This window comes from Nilaparvata lugens, chromosome 4 (genome assembly GCF_014356525.2).
Source record: "Nilaparvata lugens isolate BPH chromosome 4, ASM1435652v1, whole genome shotgun sequence".
Taxonomy (NCBI): Eukaryota; Metazoa; Arthropoda; class Insecta; order Hemiptera; family Delphacidae; genus Nilaparvata; species Nilaparvata lugens.
Genome location: NC_052507.1, coordinates 57,469,669 through 57,489,905, shown reverse-complemented (window position 1 = coordinate 57,489,905; position 20,237 = coordinate 57,469,669). Strand labels below are relative to the sequence as shown.

Here is a 20,237-nt window from a genome sequence, read left to right as displayed (position 1 = left end):
CTTTGTCATCGGTCCACTTTCACTGTGTTTTCTGCAGTTCACGGATTACATCAGTTTTTTGTCATGCTACATTTGTACATTAATTTTATTGTACATTTTGGTATTATTTAATATTATTTTGGAGTATTTCCTACCGTGTCTAGACGTTTTTTACGCATATCTTTTCCATCGACGTGGCTATGCGTGGTTTCTTACAACGCATTCGTGCATGCACTTTTTCCTGTTTCCTTCTACACACAGCAATGGCGTAACAGTTCACATCAGCTTTTTTCCGTTCTTCAATTTTCGTCACTTTCAATTCAAAATTTTCAATTCTCAAGTTTTAAATTCATGTTTATTCAACGTAGAATGTTTCTTCCAGTGCTTTGATAAAGTTTCAGTAATTTCGGTTCGTTAGTTTGTGAAATATCTTCAATCATCAGTATTTGGTATGTTCCAACACGTTTCATTCGTCACGAGTGCTTCGAATTTTTATCTTCAATTTAACTTTATTCACTTCTCAGTGTGAGAACTCAAATCATTTTTATATTACTGATTATGAAAATCAAGTTTCCAGAACATTCAACATTCAGCAACAAGTTATATGATTGAACTGAACATTCATTTGCGGTAGGCATTTTGTGGTAGGGCTTGAGGCCCAATTTCGCATTCATTCGTTTCATTGAAGTAATTCTGGTCTCGCGGGACATTATTACTGGTGTGTTGCTTGCATTCCAAGATCACACTCTCATCATTTCACGGTGCAGTCAGACGTTCTGCTCTGTATCCGTTTTTGTTAGGTTAGTCAACTAGCTACCTAATCATTCATTGCTAGATCGAAGTATTAGCAATTTTCATGTCTACCCCGTAGATGGTGTATCAGTTTCAATCAGTTCTTTTAGTGATCTACGAACATTTGTTACATTTCATTCACCATGCCAAGCATTTGGATGGTTGTCTATTCAGACATTCACTTAGCATCAGTGTTGTGATTTTTGGCCGTAGCCAACTCAATTAACTTTGCACTTCATTCACCGTGCCTAACTTTTGGACGGTTCATTCAATTCAGTGAATCTTCAGCTACGTTACTTTCAAGTTTATGTGTTGCATATCTCAACTGTGTCACACCGTCATTGTGTCAGTCTTGCCCGTATTGTACTGACAATAGTTAACCTGACATTACCCACTCATCGCTGTGTCGCCGCCGTTCCTGTGTCGTCACCACTGAGCCATCGCTGTTGGCTATCCTGATTCGTCACCATTCCAGTCCGGAGTCTGTCGCTCGGATTGATTCTTGTCCTGCCTGCGGGTCATCCTAGTCGCCGCCCTTCATGGTTCGCCGTCCAGTCCAGCTCCGGTAGCTCGCTCTGGTCCGCTCCACTTCGTGGGTCCATCCAGGTCTCCACCATCGTCCGGTATCATCGAGGGGGTCTCGATGTACTGCCCATCCAATTCAAGATTGGATCTCATGCTCTTCATGCATTTGATAAGTATTCTGTATCAATTTTGAATCATTATCAGCATTTTTCATTATTTGTTCAATTGCCTTGTTTGTTTAATTATTATTTGACCTTTTCAGGGTTTACTTGGAATTATTTATTCTAAAGTCGCGATTCCCATTTGTAGACACAACTTTTTACCAATATTTTTGGAAGTATTGCAAGTATTTGTACTTTACATTTTTCATATTGACTTATTTAAATATCGATCAATTTCCAATTAACTTTTTGTTTGTGTATTTAATTTGATCACATTTTATGACTTATGACCTATGTTTTACTTTTATCTTATCATGATATATCTGATCATATCAGACTTATTGATCTATCATTTAAAGTTAGTCTAGGCCATTGTCCATTACGTTCTTGAATACAGTGTCTCATTTCACTGTACTACCTATTTTATATTGTCTTTAAAATTATTAATTACATTGAATATATGCTTTTCAATTGACGTTCAACTCATGATTATTTAGTGTATCTAATAAAACCTATCCAGAACTACAAAGGTTTTAATATGTCCTGAAAGCATTCGTTTTTTTTGTTACCTTTAGTATTTACATTTCAATTGTTCTGTTTTGGCAGTTTACCTTTACCTTTTGTACTTTTTGAGATTACTCATTGACCTGACTTTTCTCTTTTACTTATTGCCATTTGAAAGTTTATTTTCTCTTTGAATTTAAGCACTAGCTCATTACGGAGCATTATATATAGTAGTTTTGTACTTATTCATTAGTCGCAAATTGTTTTTTTATTTGAATGACGAACGATCTCAATGCTAAAATTATAACATTCAAGTCAGCATTTATCAACTGACAATCTCAATTTTGTACTATGTAATTTTTATTGTTTTGTACTCATGATTATTGAGTCAATTTATCATATTTCAACTGATTGTCTCAATTTTTTATTATGTCATTTTTATTGTTTTGTACTCCTGACTATTGAGTCAATTATTCGTATCTCGTCAGTCAACTGCCCTGTGTGGCATTTCCTAAATTTAAGACAATATGTCACGTTTCTCAAAGTATACAATAAATCTATTGAACTGTTTTACTTAAACCTTACTTTTATTTGGCGTCTTTCCCAGCTACCAGTTTTATTATAAATTATCATTCATTTTTTAGCATGTTGGATTTGTGCAGTAGTACAATAAATATACAATTCATACATCTTAACATTTTTTATTTACAAAAGCATTTCTTACAGTCCACTATTATTTCATTCAGTGGCACAAATCACACATGTTAAAATGGTCCTCCTTCGGCCAGATCAAGGCCAGTGACCTGGGACAACTCATTATCTAATGACCCCTGGTCAACTCAAACTTTTTTAAATTTGTAAAAAAAAAAAAAATCATCCTGATCTTTTACATTGACGCCTTAGTTTAGGGTCCAATTTTTGACATTAACTATTGTATTAGCATTGTTTGTATTAATAGATTCTCATTCATTTCAAGGTTAACTGGACCCCAGACAAGCACGCTGCGCTCGTGTTGGTACCAGTCTCTCAAGACCTGAATCATTGTAAGCTGCCATACTGCATCCTGTGCACAAGTTGCTCGAGCGCCACCATTATCACTTGCTTGGTGTCACATCACTCAGTTCATTTGGCTCTCCATACAAGCCTTGGTGACACATCTTCTTGCAAACGTTTGCGCTTTAAACGTGGGCACACGCACAACTACAGTTGGCAGCATTTTAGGGTCGCAAGTATTCTAATTTTAAGTTGTAGTAATCTTTGTAATCATGGCTACTGAAGTTCTTCCAACTGATATCTCGGCGCTAATAGCAAAGAGAAAAAATCTGTTTGATCACCTACAGTGGCTCATTGATCAGTTTAATTTTGAAACGCCTAGAAATCAGCTAGAATATCATGAATTAATCACTGTCAAAGAGGAAATTGATACCCTTCGACATGCCTATGTTAATATCAAGGATAGCTTAGACGAAGGGGATCCCAATGGAGACAAAACTATTCATTATGAAATTTCAAAAAATTTTATTAACATTACTTCTAGAATCAAGGCCAATCTGGCAGCCTTTGAAGAGGCCAATAGGGTTCTCGTTGAACCTGCATTAGTGCATGCCCCCACTCCACGACCTATTCAATTTTCACAAGGTTTCAAATTACCAGAAATACCATTACCTCGTTTTAATGGTGATTTTGAAAATTGGTTGAATTTTCGTTCTGCATTTACTAGTATTATAGTTGATAATGATTCAGTTGATAACAGTGCAAAGTTTCAATATCTCAAACAGGTATTATCCGGCGAAGCGTTGAATAGAATCGCCAATGCACCACCAGGTGATTTCACTTTAGCTTGGAATTTGTTGAAAACCAGGTACGACAATCCAATACTTATTGCTGATCGACATGTTTCGGCAATCTTGAACCCACCGCAACTCAATTCAAAATCAGCACAATCTTGGCGCAGTCTTATTGACCATCAAAAACAAACATTTTTGCTTTAGAAGCACTTGATTTAGGTATAGATGTTAAAGACCTTCTGTTCATGTATGTCACTGTGTCTCGTTTTGATATTGCTACCCTACGTGATTGGGAGCGATACAACTCTACTATGGATGATGTTTCTATTGACAATCTCTGGAACTTTATGGAGTCCCAACATAAAGTGTCACAAGCTGTGTCACTTAATTTGAATCACTCAGCTCAGGTCAATCCTAGGGCTAACCAGCAGCAGCCCAGCAGATCGGCAGCTCTTTCTTTCAACTCTAACAATCGTAGTATTGGAACATCCAATTCATCATTCAACAACAGTCGCAGTACTGCTACACCCAATTCGGTATTTCAACGTCCCAATGCTTGCTTGTATTGTAACAACTCAGCACATTCTGTCTTCACTTGTTCTCAGCTGTCAAATCTACAGCCACAAGCTCGTGTTGACGCAGTACGCAAAAAGCACTTGTGCTTCAATTGTCTCCGCCCATTTTCAACAGGACACCAATGCTTTGGTGCATGTAAGCAGTGTGGCAAGGCACATCATTCCATTTTGCACGGTGCATCATTTCAATTTACGTCATCTGGCTCTAAGGCTACAGCAAATGCCAACAGTGTTCAATTAAGGAATACTACAATTTCCTCCAACAGCAGTCGTTCAGCACATCTTCACAGCTGCAGTTGTGGTTCACAGCCGGCAGTCAACCTCCGCACGTCGCCGCTCGCTTCATCATCAGTTGTCGCATCTACTTCTAAACAGTCATTGAATTCACTGTAGAGTCATCTGCTAGGTCGCCGATTCCAGCCGCTGGTCAAGTAGTTAGTAACTCCAGTCACACATATGATGGCAACAAAAATTCAACAGTATCCATCATGCCTACTGCAGAGGTAGTAGTCTATGATAAGGTTGGTCAACCTATTTTGTGTCGCACGTTGTTGGACACAGGTAGTGACACCTGTTTCATTTCCAAACATCTTGCTTCACGGTTGTCTTTAGTTTCAACTTGTCATAACAATACTATACATACAGTTTCTGGCATCAATACAGCACCGATGTATTCCGCATCTGTGGAAGTGTTTTCTTCTGATCGCACATGGTCTAGAAAGGTCTCTTGCATTATTGCCGACAAAATTACACCCAGTCTTCCACCAGTAGGAATTGATATTTCAAAACTTAGTTTGCCCACTCACATTCAGCTTGCTGATCCTGCTTTTCACCTTTCTCAGGGAATCGATCTTCTTTTGAGCGTTTCAGTCTATGCTTCCATATTGACATTCGGTCAAATTCAAATTTCATCTGACTGCATTTTGCAAGGCACCAAACTAGGTTGGGTGGTTTGGGGTGCTGTCTTGTCCACGCATTCATCTCAGATAGAACCTTCTGTTCATTCCAACTTCATTTCTTCTTGTGAGATTTCCAATCAGATGGAAAAATTTTGGAGGCTTGAAGAAGTTCTTCCTAAGGACAATCTAACAGCTGAGCACCGAAAGATTGAACAGCATTATCTTGCCAATGTCGAGCGTGCCTCAGACGGCAGATTTTCTGTGGCTCTTCCCAAAAAAGAGTCATTTCACACTCTAGGTCAATCTCGTTTCCAAGCTCTTAACCGTTTCCATTCACTGGAAAAAAGATTGGCTGCTAATCCTGAATTGAAGGAGCAGTATACAGCATTCATGGATGAGTATCAATCATTGGGACACATGTCTCCAGTTCCACCCTCGCAACCATTTGACAAATGTTTCCACATTCCGCATCACCCAGTCTTCAAGCCTGATTCTACAACTACCAAACTTCGAGTAGTATTTGATGCATCGGCAAAATCTAATACCGGCGTTTCTCTCAATGAAGTACTGCATATAGGTTATACAGTTCAACCTGAACTTTTTGACATTGTTTTGCGATTTCGTACGCATCGAATAGCATTTATTTCAGATGTGACTAAAATGTATCGTCAGATTTTGCTGCATCCTGATGATCGTAACTTCCAACGTATTTTTTGGCGAGCAGACATCAACCAACCTATTCAGGAATTCGTTCTGAATACTGTCAGCTATGGAACTGCACCTGCTGCCTTTTTAGCAACACGTACACTCAATCATCTTGCTGATATAGACTGTCAACCAGATTCACCAGTTTCCATCACTATCAAAAATGGCTTTTACGTTGATGATCTTATTTCAGGGTGTTCATCTCTTGAAGAAGCTATTCCTCTGGTTCAACAGCTGATTGCTACACTGCAGGGAGGTGGTTTTGAGCTTAGAAAGTGGCTTTCTAATTCTAGTGAATTATTATCTACTATTCCGTCACATTTGATTGAGACAGTTTCGTCAAAACCTCTATCCGATTCTAATGATAGCGTTGTCAAGGCTCTAGGCCTCATTTGGAATGCCACTTCGGATGTTCTCCTCATTTCATCTAGTGTTTCAGAAGTTTTACCCAAAAAATCATTCACAAAAAGGGAATTTCTCTCTTGCATATCCAGCATTTTTGATCCGCTTGGGCTAATCTCTCCGGTTGTCATCCTACCAAAAATTTTATTTCAAAAACTCTGGTTATTAAAAATTGACTGGGATCAGAAACTTCCTCAGGATTTATTGGAGGAATGGTTAGCAATTCTACATCAATTACCAAGTATTTCCAACATTTCAATTCCACGCTGTGTCTTACCTCATGATGTTGATGCCTCTTTGGAATTACATGCGTTCTGCGATGCCAGTATCGCCGCATATGGTGCTTGTCTATACATACGCAGTGAATCACCAACTGGAGTCAAGACTCAATTACTCACCTCAAAATCGAAGTTGGCGTCTCTCAACCCATTGTTAACAATCCCACGGTTAGAATTACAAGCCGCTCTATTAGCATCACGTCTAGTCAACAAGTAATCAGCGCTGCAAAACTTGTTTTTTCAGGAGTCTATTTATGGACCAACTCAAAATTGTGTGTGATTGGCTGAAGGTCATGCCAAATCGTTCTGATATTTTCGTTTCAACCAGAATCTCAGAGATTCAAAACACCACTTCTAATTTCCATTGGAATCATGTACGCACAGCAGACAATCCTGCCGACCTGGTTTCTAGGGGTTGCTCACCTAACATTTTGGTTTCTAGTAAGTTGTGGTGGAATGGACCATCATGGTTAGCAAATTCACCCTCAACCTGGAAGGAGATTTCATCGAATGTAATCATTTCACAGCCTAAAATCTCGCTTGTCACTTGTTCAACAACTTCATTGTTTTCAGATTTATCGTCAAAAATTTCATCATATCACAAATTAGTTCGCATTGCTGCTTACATTCTTCGTTTCATTCATAATTTGAAGCATTGCCGTGAACCAGCATCTCAGCAATCTGTTGAACTGTCGGTTCAGGAAATTCAAGCTGCTGAATTGCGCATCATTCAAGACATTCAATCAGATGTTTTTGCCGACGATTTGAAATCTTTGCGTCAGGGTAAGGAGCTGCCCTCCAATAGTTCTATCAAGTCACTCTCTCCATTTATTCATACTGACAATCTTCTGAGAGTAGGTGGTCGTCTTCGGGAGGCAGATATTCCATTCGACTATAAACATCAAATCTTATTGCCAGCTAAACATAGGTTCACGCGTGCGCTCATTGTCTCATTTCATAGACGTCTTCAACATGCTGGCGTTCAGGTCACTATGGCCAGTATTCGACAACGTTTTTGGATACCATCCACCCGTCACATCATCAAGAGTGTAATAAAGGGTTGCAAAATGTGTTTTCGTTTCTCTACGTTTCGTTCCGAGCAAATCATGGGGCATCTTCCCGCAGTTCGTGTACAACCGGATTTTCCATTTTATAATTGTGGAGTTGACTACGCAGGTCCTCTTTCAATTCGTCTTGGTGGCTCAAAGTCGCGCAATTTCTCCAAGGCTTACCTTGCTTTGTTTATTTGCATGGTAACGCGCGCAGTTCACGTAGAGGTGGTCACCGTTCGCACCGCATCAGGCACTTTCAAGCGGGCTATTTCTAGCATTGCACCGCTTCCACTCGACGAGGAATTTTCTGATTAATTCAGCATTGCTCATCCGACATAATCTCCGTTTCTTTTTTGTTCTCTCGTATGTCTCTCTTTTGAGACCCTGCAGGCCTCAAGGGGGCCAGGTTTATGTCAGATTTCGCACTATGCATTGTGTTCTTGTCCCAACTTGTCGCGTTAGTGCGCAAGTCACTTTGTCATCGGTCCACTTTCACTGTGTTTTCTGCAGTTCACGGATTACATCAGTTTTTTGTCATGCTACATTTGTACATTAATTTTATTGTACATTTTGGTATTATTTAATATTATTTTGGAGTATTTCCTACCGTGTCTAGACGTTTTTTACGCATATCTTTTCCATCGACGTGGCTATGCGTGGTTTCTTACAACGCATTCGTGCATGCACTTTTTCCTGTTTCCTTCTACACACAGCAATGGCGTAACAGTTCACATCAGCTTTTTTCCGTTCTTCAATTTTCGTCACTTTCAATTCAAAATTTTCAATTCTCAAGTTTTAAATTCATGTTTATTCAACGTAGAATGTTTCTTCCAGTGCTTTGATAAAGTTTCAGTAATTTCGGTTCGTTAGTTTGTGAAATATCTTCAATCATCAGTATTTGGTATGTTCCAACACGTTTCATTCGTCACGAGTGCTTCGAATTTTTATCTTCAATTTAACTTTATTCACTTCTCAGTGTGAGAACTCAAATCATTTTTATATTACTGATTATGAAAATCAAGTTTCCAGAACATTCAACATTCAGCAACAAGTTATATGATTGAACTGAACATTCATTTGCGGTAGGCATTTTGTGGTAGGGCTTGAGGCCCAATTTCGCATTCATTCGTTTCATTGAAGTAATTCTGGTCTCGCGGGACATTATTACTGGTGTGTTGCTTGCATTCCAAGATCACACTCTCATCATTTCACGGTGCAGTCAGACGTTCTGCTCTGTATCCGTTTTTGTTAGGTTAGTCAACTAGCTACCTAATCATTCATTGCTAGATCGAAGTATTAGCAATTTTCATGTCTACCCCGTAGATGGTGTATCAGTTTCAATCAGTTCTTTTAGTGATCTACGAACATTTGTTACATTTCATTCACCATGCCAAGCATTTGGATGGTTGTCTATTCAGACATTCACTTAGCATCAGTGTTGTGATTTTTGGCCGTAGCCAACTCAATTAACTTTGCACTTCATTCACCGTGCCTAACTTTTGGACGGTTCATTCAATTCAGTGAATCTTCAGCTACGTTACTTTCAAGTTTATGTGTTGCATATCTCAACTGTGTCACACCGTCATTGTGTCAGTCTTGCCCGTATTGTACTGACAATAGTTAACCTGACATTACCCACTCATCGCTGTGTCGCCGCCGTTCCTGTGTCGTCACCACTGAGCCATCGCTGTTGGCTATCCTGATTCGTCACCATTCCAGTCCGGAGTCTGTCGCTCGGATTGATTCTTGTCCTGCCTGCGGGTCATCCTAGTCGCCGCCCTTCATGGTTCGCCGTCCAGTCCAGCTCCGGTAGCTCGCTCTGGTCCGCTCCACTTCGTGGGTCCATCCAGGTCTCCACCATCGTCCGGTATCATCGAGGGGGTCTCGATGTACTGCCATCCAATTCAAGATTGGATCTCATGCTCTTCATGCATTTGATAAGTATTCTGTATCAATTTTGAATCATTATCAGCATTTTTCATTATTTGTTCAATTGCCTTGTTTGTTTAATTATTATTTGACCTTTTCAGGGTTTACTTGGAATTATTTATTCTAAAGTCGCGATTCCCATTTGTAGACACAACTTTTTACCAATATTTTTGGAAGTATTGCAAGTATTTGTACTTAACATTTTTCATATTGACTTATTTAAATATCGATCAATTTCCAATTAACTTTTTGTTTGTGTATTTAATTTGATCACATTTTATGACTTAGACCTATGTTTTACTTTTATCTTATCATGATATATCTGATCATATCAGACTTATTGATCTATCATTTAAAGTTAGTCTAGGCCATTGTCCATTACGTTCTTGAATACAGTGTCTCATTTCACTGTACTACCTATTTTATATTGTCTTTAAAATTATTAATTACATTGAATATATGCTTTTCAATTGACGTTCAACTCATGATTATTTAGTGTATCTAATAAAACCTATCCAGAACTACAAAGGTTTTAATATGTCCTGAAAGCATTCGTTTTTTTTGTTACCTTTAGTATTTACATTTCAATTGTTCTGTTTTGGCAGTTTACCTTTACCTTTTGTACTTTTTGAGATTACTCATTGACCTGACTTTTCTCTTTTACTTATTGCCATTTGAAAGTTTATTTTCTCTTTGAATTTAAGCACTAGCTCATTACGGAGCATTATATATAGTAGTTTTGTACTTATTCATTAGTCGCAATTGTTTTTTTTATTTGAATGACGAACGATCTCAATGCTAAAATTATAACATTCAAGTCAGCATTTATCAACTGACAATCTCAATTTTGTACTATGTAATTTTTATTGTTTTGTACTCATGATTATTGAGTCAATTTATCATATTTCAACTGATTGTCTCAATTTTTTATTATGTCATTTTTATTGTTTTGTACTCCTGACTATTGAGTCAATTATTCGTATCTCGTCAGTCAACTGCCCTGTGTGGCATTTCCTAAATTTAAGACAATATGTCACGTTTCTCAAAGTATACAATAAATCTATTGAACTGTTTTACTTAAACCTTACTTTTATTTGGCGTCTTTCCCAGCTACCAGTTTTATTATAAATTATCATTCATTTTTTAGCATGTTGGATTTGTGCAGTAGTACAATAAATATACAATTCATACATCTTAACATTTTTTATTTACAAAAGCATTTCTTACAGTCCACTATTATTTCATTCAGTGGCACAAATCACACAATGTTGAATTTTTATTACATGTGTATTAATAGAGTATTATTGATTAGAATGGAATCTTAATCTTGGAACAAAGAGGAATTTGAAAGAATCAGGAATGACGAAATTAGCAGGAATTCTTTTTTGTCAATAGTAATAAGGTAGACAAAATGTTATTGTTGTGAATTCATACACAACAATACAAGTACAGTACCATATTAAAAAACAACAGCATGACATAGGCCTATAGGTACAAATAAAATACAACAGAACATAGGTAGGCTAGGTATAGCCTACCTGATGCAGCATATTCATACGGTACCGTATGACAAATGACCTAATTTTCCAAGTTCCTTTCCATGATTTTATTCAATAAGTTAGGAATGTGATTCATGTGGATTAGACATAATATTATTCCAATATAATATACATCCATTTTTCAAAATAGGAACTTGATGACATTTAAATCAGCAAGAGGAAAACCTCTATCGTCAAATTTATGACTGCAGTATGAATAGACTACCTATATAGTGAAAAATCAAAAGTACTAGTCACTAGTACATACATTTTCAAAATGGCAACCCCCCCTAACATTCATTTGGCTGCAATGAATTGCAATTTACAAAATATTCTCTATGAAAACTCCTCTCTTACAATCTTAAGCATAGAGAAAATATGATGGAGAGAGTAACACATGAAGAAGATGAAAATATTCTCTATTATTGGTGGAGTTAGTCCTCTTCAACACTCAACCTCAAAATAGAATTTGAAGATGAGAGAAATAATTTTATACTAGTAGTTCTGTGAACAGTAGACCTCACGCAGTTTTCTCATACACAAATATATCTGATGTCACCAGTTCTAGTTGATTCAGTTGAATCAAATTAACAGTTGAATCATAATTTAAACTCAATTCACGTTTGAATTTATATCCCATATGATAATTTATCCAGTTCCGTGATAATCTTTTTCCATCTGATAAAAATATTTCTCAACTATTTTGAAATTAATTTTTTTCAATCAAGAAAGAATATTATAATTTCTTCGGCATTATTCAGTTCATTTAATCATTTATTTTGTTTATTTTCAATCACCTATTAAATTTGTTTTTCAAATGTGAGAATATTGTTACTGATGGGCACGCATATTTATATTTCATAAAAAATATTGAAACCCTACCTTATAGAAATAGACACGGCCAGACATCTGTGTAATGCATGCAATGAATAATCCACTTGGCAGCTGATTGATTATGAATAATTCTATAGTCTGATTAATCCTATCTTCAAAGTAGATGATATACAGTAGTATGGAGGTATTCCTTTTCTTTTCATATTATCCTTGAAATGCAAAATTTCAAAAATCCTTGTGTATATATACACCGACGTGCAGTTGAAAGAGGAATATTCCTGCCAAAGCTCATCGAATTCTATCAACGCGTTTGGACGTAATCGCGTTACATACAGACAGAAGAAAATTCTAGTTAAAACATAGACCTCACTACGTTCGGTCAATAGTTTATTAGCACTAGGCATTAGAGTTTCATCATAGTTTTAATAATCGATCGTCATTATTTTTCTTTCTCTTCCATAGGAATCTGTTGAAGAAAACAAGAGAGCCGAAGCTTGACATTGAGTTCGAGCCCTGTTTACATCTGAACGTGTCAGAGTGCTCAGCCTGCGAGTCTAGATTCCCATTTGTGCTGACTCTGTACAATCCCCTCAGCCACCCCATCAGTCACTATGTCCGTGTGCCTGTCTACAACGACCTACTCTACAGTGTCCTCAATCCTGAAGGTAATTCAAATCACCTTCCTTCAATGCTAATAAGAATTAATTCCTTGAGGCATTAACATATTATGCTACTTGATACCTGAATTTCCTGTTTTCCAGAGATTCATGATAATATATAGGAACCTCTGTAGGTATATATGCTGAAGCATCTGAAGCTAGTTTACTCTACACAGTGTAATTTATTCTGAATTCAGAATTTAGAATGTGAGTTACATGAAATCACCAGCACTTTCCCAATGGTAATAAGAATGAATTCGATGAAGCACTGAATATTAGTAGGGTACTTGATATTTAAAGTTCCTGTTTACCAGATATTTGATTGGATGATTTTATGGTGCTTTTGTAGCAACAAAAGATAGTTCACTACAGTGTTATTTCAATTCTGAACGGAGAAACCAGTTCTTTTATTATAGTATAGTATAGATAAATTTATTCTTAAACTTGGTACTAGCATAATAGAAGTGACAACTCAAATCTTCTTTAGAAACCTTCCTCAACTTGATGCCAACCTGATAAAATTGGACTGGTTATTAATTCAAACCATCTGTAATCTCTCTAGATTATAGTTCTATATTTTCACATATGGTCTAAGTAAATTCCAATTATAGTTATTCATATCCTATGAATGAATTTTGAACATTAATTCTGAAAAATCTAAAAGGGAAATTGAAATTTTGGCTTCGAGGCGCACGAGATTGATATTTTTAGAATCTATGTGTAAAATTTGGAGATCTAAATCATTCCCGTTTTTCCGGTATGCAATCCACAAGTTGACATGATGCGAAGAAACGAACAAACACAAACAGACTCTCTCTTATTATAAAGAAGATATCCACCCCAGCATCATCTTCGCTACAAAACATTAAAATGCGCCACCTAATTTATCAATATATTGGAAGATATATATATAGATGTACCGTATTCATGATGCCAAATTATTGTTTAGAATTGAAATATTAATACTTGATTCTATATTCTTGCATTTCCTTTTCAATTGATAAGTTGATATTTCAATTAGGCATAAATTGGCCTGGTGACTATCATATTGAATAAATATGGACATGGTATTATTCCAGGTGAGAAGATACCAGCTCAACTGGTGCCATTACCAAAGGAGGTGGTGGAAATACCAGGGCGCTCCAGCAATTCTACAATGGAGCTAGTTTTCAAAGCTGAAGTGATACCAGCACTAGGCTTCAAATCATACTACGTTGCTCCAAGCAATGACGTCATGGAAACAACCAGGGAAATGGATGCCAAAAACTTGATCATTGGAAATCAGGCAAGCTGCAATTTCATTTGAGAAGATAAATAACAAGTCATCTGAATTAGATGAACTTTTATATGTGATAACTTTTATATATGACAACAGCAGTGTTGAACTTATTTTCAAGTGTATACGGTATGCAACCAGATAAACTCAGCATAAACTGTATACAGATATTTAACCCAGATATTAGATATGTCCATATATCAACTTATTCTACCAATGGGCTATAACAATGGTGTTATGGCTCTCTATAATAGCGAAAGCCAAAGTAGGTAGGGCCTATTATCAGAGACAACTGATACAAGACAACTAATGCACTTACACACTTATATTACGCTATTATTTTCTCTATGGTATTATGCTGCAAAATGTTTTTTAATTCCTCAGTTCCTCCTGAATTTAATATTTCACATTTTATAGAAAAGTAGTCATATCTCTTGAATGGTTCAACGTTATCAACTTGGAACTGTTGTGATAAATCATATTATGGAACTATATATATGTAATATGAGTTTAAAATAAAATAAGTTATATTGTATCTGCATTGGCTATTGAGAGTCTCTACAAAATATGTTGGAAATGTATTTAATTTTTGTTAGAAGGGGTAATCTTGATTATTCAAGGAATGTATATTGATAGTATTATTCTTATTATTAACTTAATGGAATTTGATGTAAGCAGATATCGTTATATGATATGTGTAGCTGCACATAGTGCCGTGCTACCAATTTTTCCTTAAACGGTTGGAATAGCATTTAACACCTATCAACCTAAGAATAGTTGTCGGCTCCAATAAAATAGATTCTTGATAAACTGTGAATGGATCTATTGCCTATGAATGAGAAATCCAGTTTTCAGAGCAAATTAACTTATAATCTTCAGATGAATTTACACAAAATACAGAAAGAGAAAATATCTTAAGCCTAATTATTTCAGAGTTATTACGAACTAAAATACTTATCTAGTTTACAGTTGAAACACAGTGGCTATTGGCTTGACTATACAAACAGCACAAAAATTTATATAAAACTCAATTTAAAACATTAATAAACGAAAATGATTTAGAGCAAAACTCCACGACAACACTTGTAGCCAGCCATTTTTTTAGAAGAAGGATGAACAGGAAAAAACACAAGTTGCAAGTCACGAAACCAACGCCTCATTCAGTATCGATTTTTACAGACACGTCACAAAAAAATTATAACTTATAAGTTTAGAATTCACATTCTACATCTGTTCTCAATAAAACTTTATTTTGAAAATGTTATTTTAAAGTTTTATACATATATTCTATTTAAATAAACGATTTATTTAGTAATTTGTTAACCCTGCCTCGTTGACATTATGGAACAATGCAACAAACATTCACGATAATAAATTCTCCGTCAAAAAATTTGTCCGTCTATTGATAACTCTGACATTTACTATGAAGTTCCATAGATCTCGAATTGAAGATTCGATTCAAATGTGAGAAAAATTGTAATATTACAAATACCCCCCTCTTGACAAAAAAATTTTACTGTTTGAAAATTTAAAGAAAAATTTACATTGACCCTAATGAAAATTGTTGAAATTAAATTTGAGAACAGTAACAATTTTTTCTAGAAAAACATTACATGTCATCCAAAAATATTGAAAATTATTATAAAAATCATCAATAGCGTTTGTTATATGTTTCCAAACAATATCTCAAAATATAGAATATCAATATTACTTTTGATTTAGCTTTATAATTTAAAGAAAAATATCTAAACAGAAAGTTTAATATGTAAAGAATAGTTTTTTGAAATTGCACATAAATTAATAGATAGAAAATTTAATTTTTATTGCATAAAAAAAATTTAGTATGTTGAATAAAAAAAATTATTATTATTATTTTTTTTTAAATGAATTGATGAATGTTACATTTAATTTTCGCATAAAATTTCAATAAATCAAAAATGTTCATTTCTTTCACTATTGACGCGGTTGATTTTATTGATGCACATTTTTGAAAACAGTCCGTTAAGGCACTCAGTATGATTTTCAGTTAAGTGTGACTCCAATGTGATGACGTTAAGTGTTGGGCTGATCTGGATGCATGTAGTGTTGGGCTGATCTGATGCCATAGTGTTGGCTGATACTTGTAGTCGACTGATGCATATCAAACTCGATACAGGTGACATCTCAGTTAGCATTTCTTCATGTTTGTAGTAGACGGCTGCATTCCAAATTCAATACAGAGTCACATAAATTTTGTATCATATTTGTAATTATACAATGTACATTTCAGGCTTGAAATGACAATGTAATTTGTTTTTTTTTGGAAAAGAGATAGACGCTGCATACAGGATTAATTTAGGTGAGGATTAATTTAGGTAAGGTTGGTTTTTTGATATTTTCAGCTTTCAAGGTTTAGAGTTCTGCATACAGGAATAATTTAGGAGAGGATTTTTTGAATCAATTCTTTCATGATACTGTGACTGTTCTTCTGAATTCAAAGTTGTGAATGTGAACATGGATGGCAATTACCTCCAGGTAATGCAGTAGTGTTGAAGTTTGAGATACAGAGTCAGCAATAAGCATTGGCATTGCTATTGGCGTATGCTTTGGTGTCGGCTGTGGCATCGGCGTTGATATTGGCATTGGCATTGGCACAGATTTTGGCATTGGCGAAGCTATTGGCATTGGCGCAGGCATTGGCGTTGATTTTGGTGTTGGCATCAGCATTGGCGCAGGCATTGGCGTAGCTATTGGCATTGGTGCAGCATTGGCGCAGATTTTGGCATTGGCACAGGCATTGACGTAGCTATTGGCATTGGCGCAGGCATTGATATCAGCACAGGCATCGGCGTTGATTTTGGCATTTTGGTGTAGTATTAGTGTTGATATTGTTGTAGGTATTAGTGTAGGCATCAGCATTGGCACAGATTTTGGCATCAGCATTGGCGCAGATATTGGCTTCGGCGCAGGCATCGGCGTAGATATTGGCGTTGGCATCAGCACAGTCATCGGCGTAGATTTTGGCGTAGTATTGGTGTTGATATTGGTGTTGACATTGGCGTAGTTATTGGTGTAGGCCGCAGCGTAGATTTAGGCGTAGATATTGGCGTAGTTATGTCACACTAGTTGAAAATCACCCAAATGTTCTTAACACTCTTCATGGCGTTCACTTGTTACTGATTTCGAGATTCACATGATAACTATTTCAATGTTAATGTCTGTGCTGTACCTGTTATCTTAAAATGCTTATAAACTAAAAAGAAAAACTTGATTAGGCTATCAATACAATCTAATACACATGAAAATTATTTTAAGTATCTATGAAATTGAAATTTGTTAACATCTTATTATACAGTCAGCAATACATAAATTGTGAAATATGGACATATCAATGATAAATTTAAAAAAAAAATCATTCATTTTCATCTATTCACTGTTCAAATATCAAAATTTTAATCCATTCTTCAAAATAGAAATAGAATTTCATAACACCCTGTATCATTATCAAAATTGTAAAAAACAAACATCATATCATCACAACAAAAATTTAATTTCAATACATATTTCAATAATTTCAGACAATTGGTCTTCTATTCACAATCATTTCATAATATATCTGCATTTCATTATCATTTAGTATAACATTTCATTTATAGCATGTTCATTTCACATTTATGATTTATCATTCAGGGTTTCAAAATTATTTAGTTTTAATTTTGTTTTCAAAAATTGTATAAAAAGCAAATTATTTAATATTGTTAATCATCGTTTGTTGGATACTATAGTTTATTTCGACTCTTCAATGTTCTAAACACAAACTACATTTCATGACAAAACTTTACTATCAATCATTAAACAAGAAACCATTCAAAACATCAATAATATTTTGCTTCAAAGGCAAACAATATTCATAATTAATCATCATTTTGCATCTATGGCAATCAACATTATTAATCATTATTTTGCATCTATGGCAATCAACATAAGTAATCAACACAAAAATTATTATCTCATTACTGCCTCTCTAAGTCATAACCTCTGTTATTCCTTCTTTAGGCAATAATGGGTTTCCATCTCAAAAAAAAACAATCACATACCAGCAAAATTCTAATCAACAAACCCCACTAAAAATTCTACATACACTCCAGCATCCATTTCAAACGATAATCAATCATATCAAAATTTATAGAACAAACAAATTTAAAAATTTTGAAAAAGATATCAATCACAAAAAACTTATTTCAATTAATAATATAACAAAACGTTTTAAATTGAACCAATTATTTTTTAAAATAATTTAAAATTAAAGACTGTATAATAAGTACAAACATTTCAAGATTATAATACAAAGACGATCAAGATGAAATATGGGTAAATAAGTTCCCTAAAAAATACAAAAAAGAGAAATAGAAAACTGGGTAAATAAATTCCCTAAAACAATATACACAAAATTGATACACTTCACATAAGTGATACATGATGAAAAAATATGTCACAAGCACACAATTCTTTACACTACAGTGGATAGATTTTAGAAAAGTTAAGTTTTATCAAAAATTAAAGATTAGGAAAATAAGCTACTATTTTAACTTCCAAAATTATTTCAGAAAAAATACAAATTTAAATGACTATGGACAAGATTGGTTAAGATATGCTTCATAGAAGAAATTTACTGAATATTACACAAAGACAGGAAAGAATCGAAAATTGAAAAGATTAAGGGCCAAGAAAAATAGGCTACAGGAAAGAAAAAAGACACAATTATGGACTCTTACCATACACTGTGTAGCGATTATGCTATTCTGAATCCGGCATAACACAGGATTCCTAATCATTGTGTGTTGGGGAATACCCTTTCATCATGTGATTCATTGTCATCATCTTGTAAGTAAGCAACTTGAAACAACCTTTGAATACTAACACATCAATGGTGACTTTGCGTTTTGTTTTCTTCAATAGCATGATTTTATCCATGGGTTCATTTGTTTCAACCAAGCAGTTTTGCCTACAAAAGTTCGTCATGTTCACTTGAGAATGCATTGCATACACCTTTTCAATTCTCAGTTGAAAGTTGAACTCATCAACTTGACTCAAAGCAACATTCATTTTGTTTACATTATTCCTAACCTCTACAGAAACCTGTCTCATGTAAACATTCACTTTACTTATAGTTTTCCTAACCTTCAATGTAGCAATATTACTTTCATGATAGTTGACTTTCAGTGAAGACAACTCCCTACCTACTTCTTTATTCAATTCTACTGTCTCACTATGGTTGACTTTTTCAACAACAGTAACTAGGCCTACATTGTCAGAAACTTGAATGAGTTGATCTTGTATCTTAACACTACTATTATCATGCTTCAATTTGTTTTCATCTTTCAATGTTTCATGTGCATCTTTCAATAGAAGGTTTATACTAACCTGCTCTAGTCTTATGCTAGTACATTCTTGCTTCATATCATCAAACCTAGCACTTTGATCTTGTTTAAAATTATCAAACACTTGTGTTAAGGCAGCTATTAACTCATCATCATTTTTAATATTTTTCATATTGTATGCCATTTTGCTAGTCTGCACAGATAATATATTCATTAGGACTTGATCTCTCTTGAACCGATTTCCCACTCAGCAACAAACCATTCATAACCTATCAAGATATCTATCCACTAATAATTTTTATAACCAGGGATTTCATAGTGTACCATTTGGGACATATTTATTTTGTAATTCTGTCCCACCACAGGGGTAACATTTGCCGTGCTACCAATTTTTCCTTAAACGGTTGGAATAGCATTTAACACCTATCAACCTAAGAATAGTTGTCGGCTCCAATAAAATAGATTCTTGATAAACTGTGAATGGATCTATTGCCTATGAATGAGAAATCCAGTTTTCAGAGCAAATTAACTTATAATCTTCAGATGAATTTACACAAAATACAGAAAGAGAAAATATCTTAAGCCTAATTATTTCAGAGTTATTACGAACTAAAATACTTATCTAGTTTACAGTTGAAACACAGTGGCTATTGGCTTGACTATACAAACAGCTAAATCTGAACAAAACAGCACAAAAATTTATATAAAACTCAATTTAAAACATTAATAAACGAAAATGATTTAGAGCAAAACTCCACGACAACACTTGTAGCCAGCCATTTTTTTAGAAGAAGGATGAACAGGAAAAACACAAGTTGCAAGTCACGAAACCAACGCCTCATTCAGTATTGATTTTTACAGACACGTCACAAAAAAATTATAACTTATAAGTTTAGAATCACATTCTACATCTGTTCTCAATAAAACTTTATTTTGAAAATGTTATTTTAAATTTTTATACATATATTCTATTTAAATAAAC

The 20,237-nt window shown here is 34.9% G+C and overlaps 1 protein-coding gene across 3 annotated transcripts in view; it reads left to right on the top strand.

Moving 5' to 3' along the window:
* The window catches only part of LOC111049497 (lysosomal alpha-mannosidase), a 53,242-nt gene that overhangs the window by 18,945 nt on the left and 14,060 nt on the right, over window positions 1–20,237 (top strand). For all 3 annotated transcript variants that reach the window (XM_039425953.1, XM_039425955.1, XM_039425954.1), the window contains 2 exons: window positions 12,423–12,625; window positions 13,699–13,904. In XM_039425953.1, the coding sequence (XP_039281887.1) occupies window positions 12,423–12,625; window positions 13,699–13,904 (409 nt within the window). The remainder of the gene's footprint in view (window positions 1–12,422; window positions 12,626–13,698; window positions 13,905–20,237) is intronic.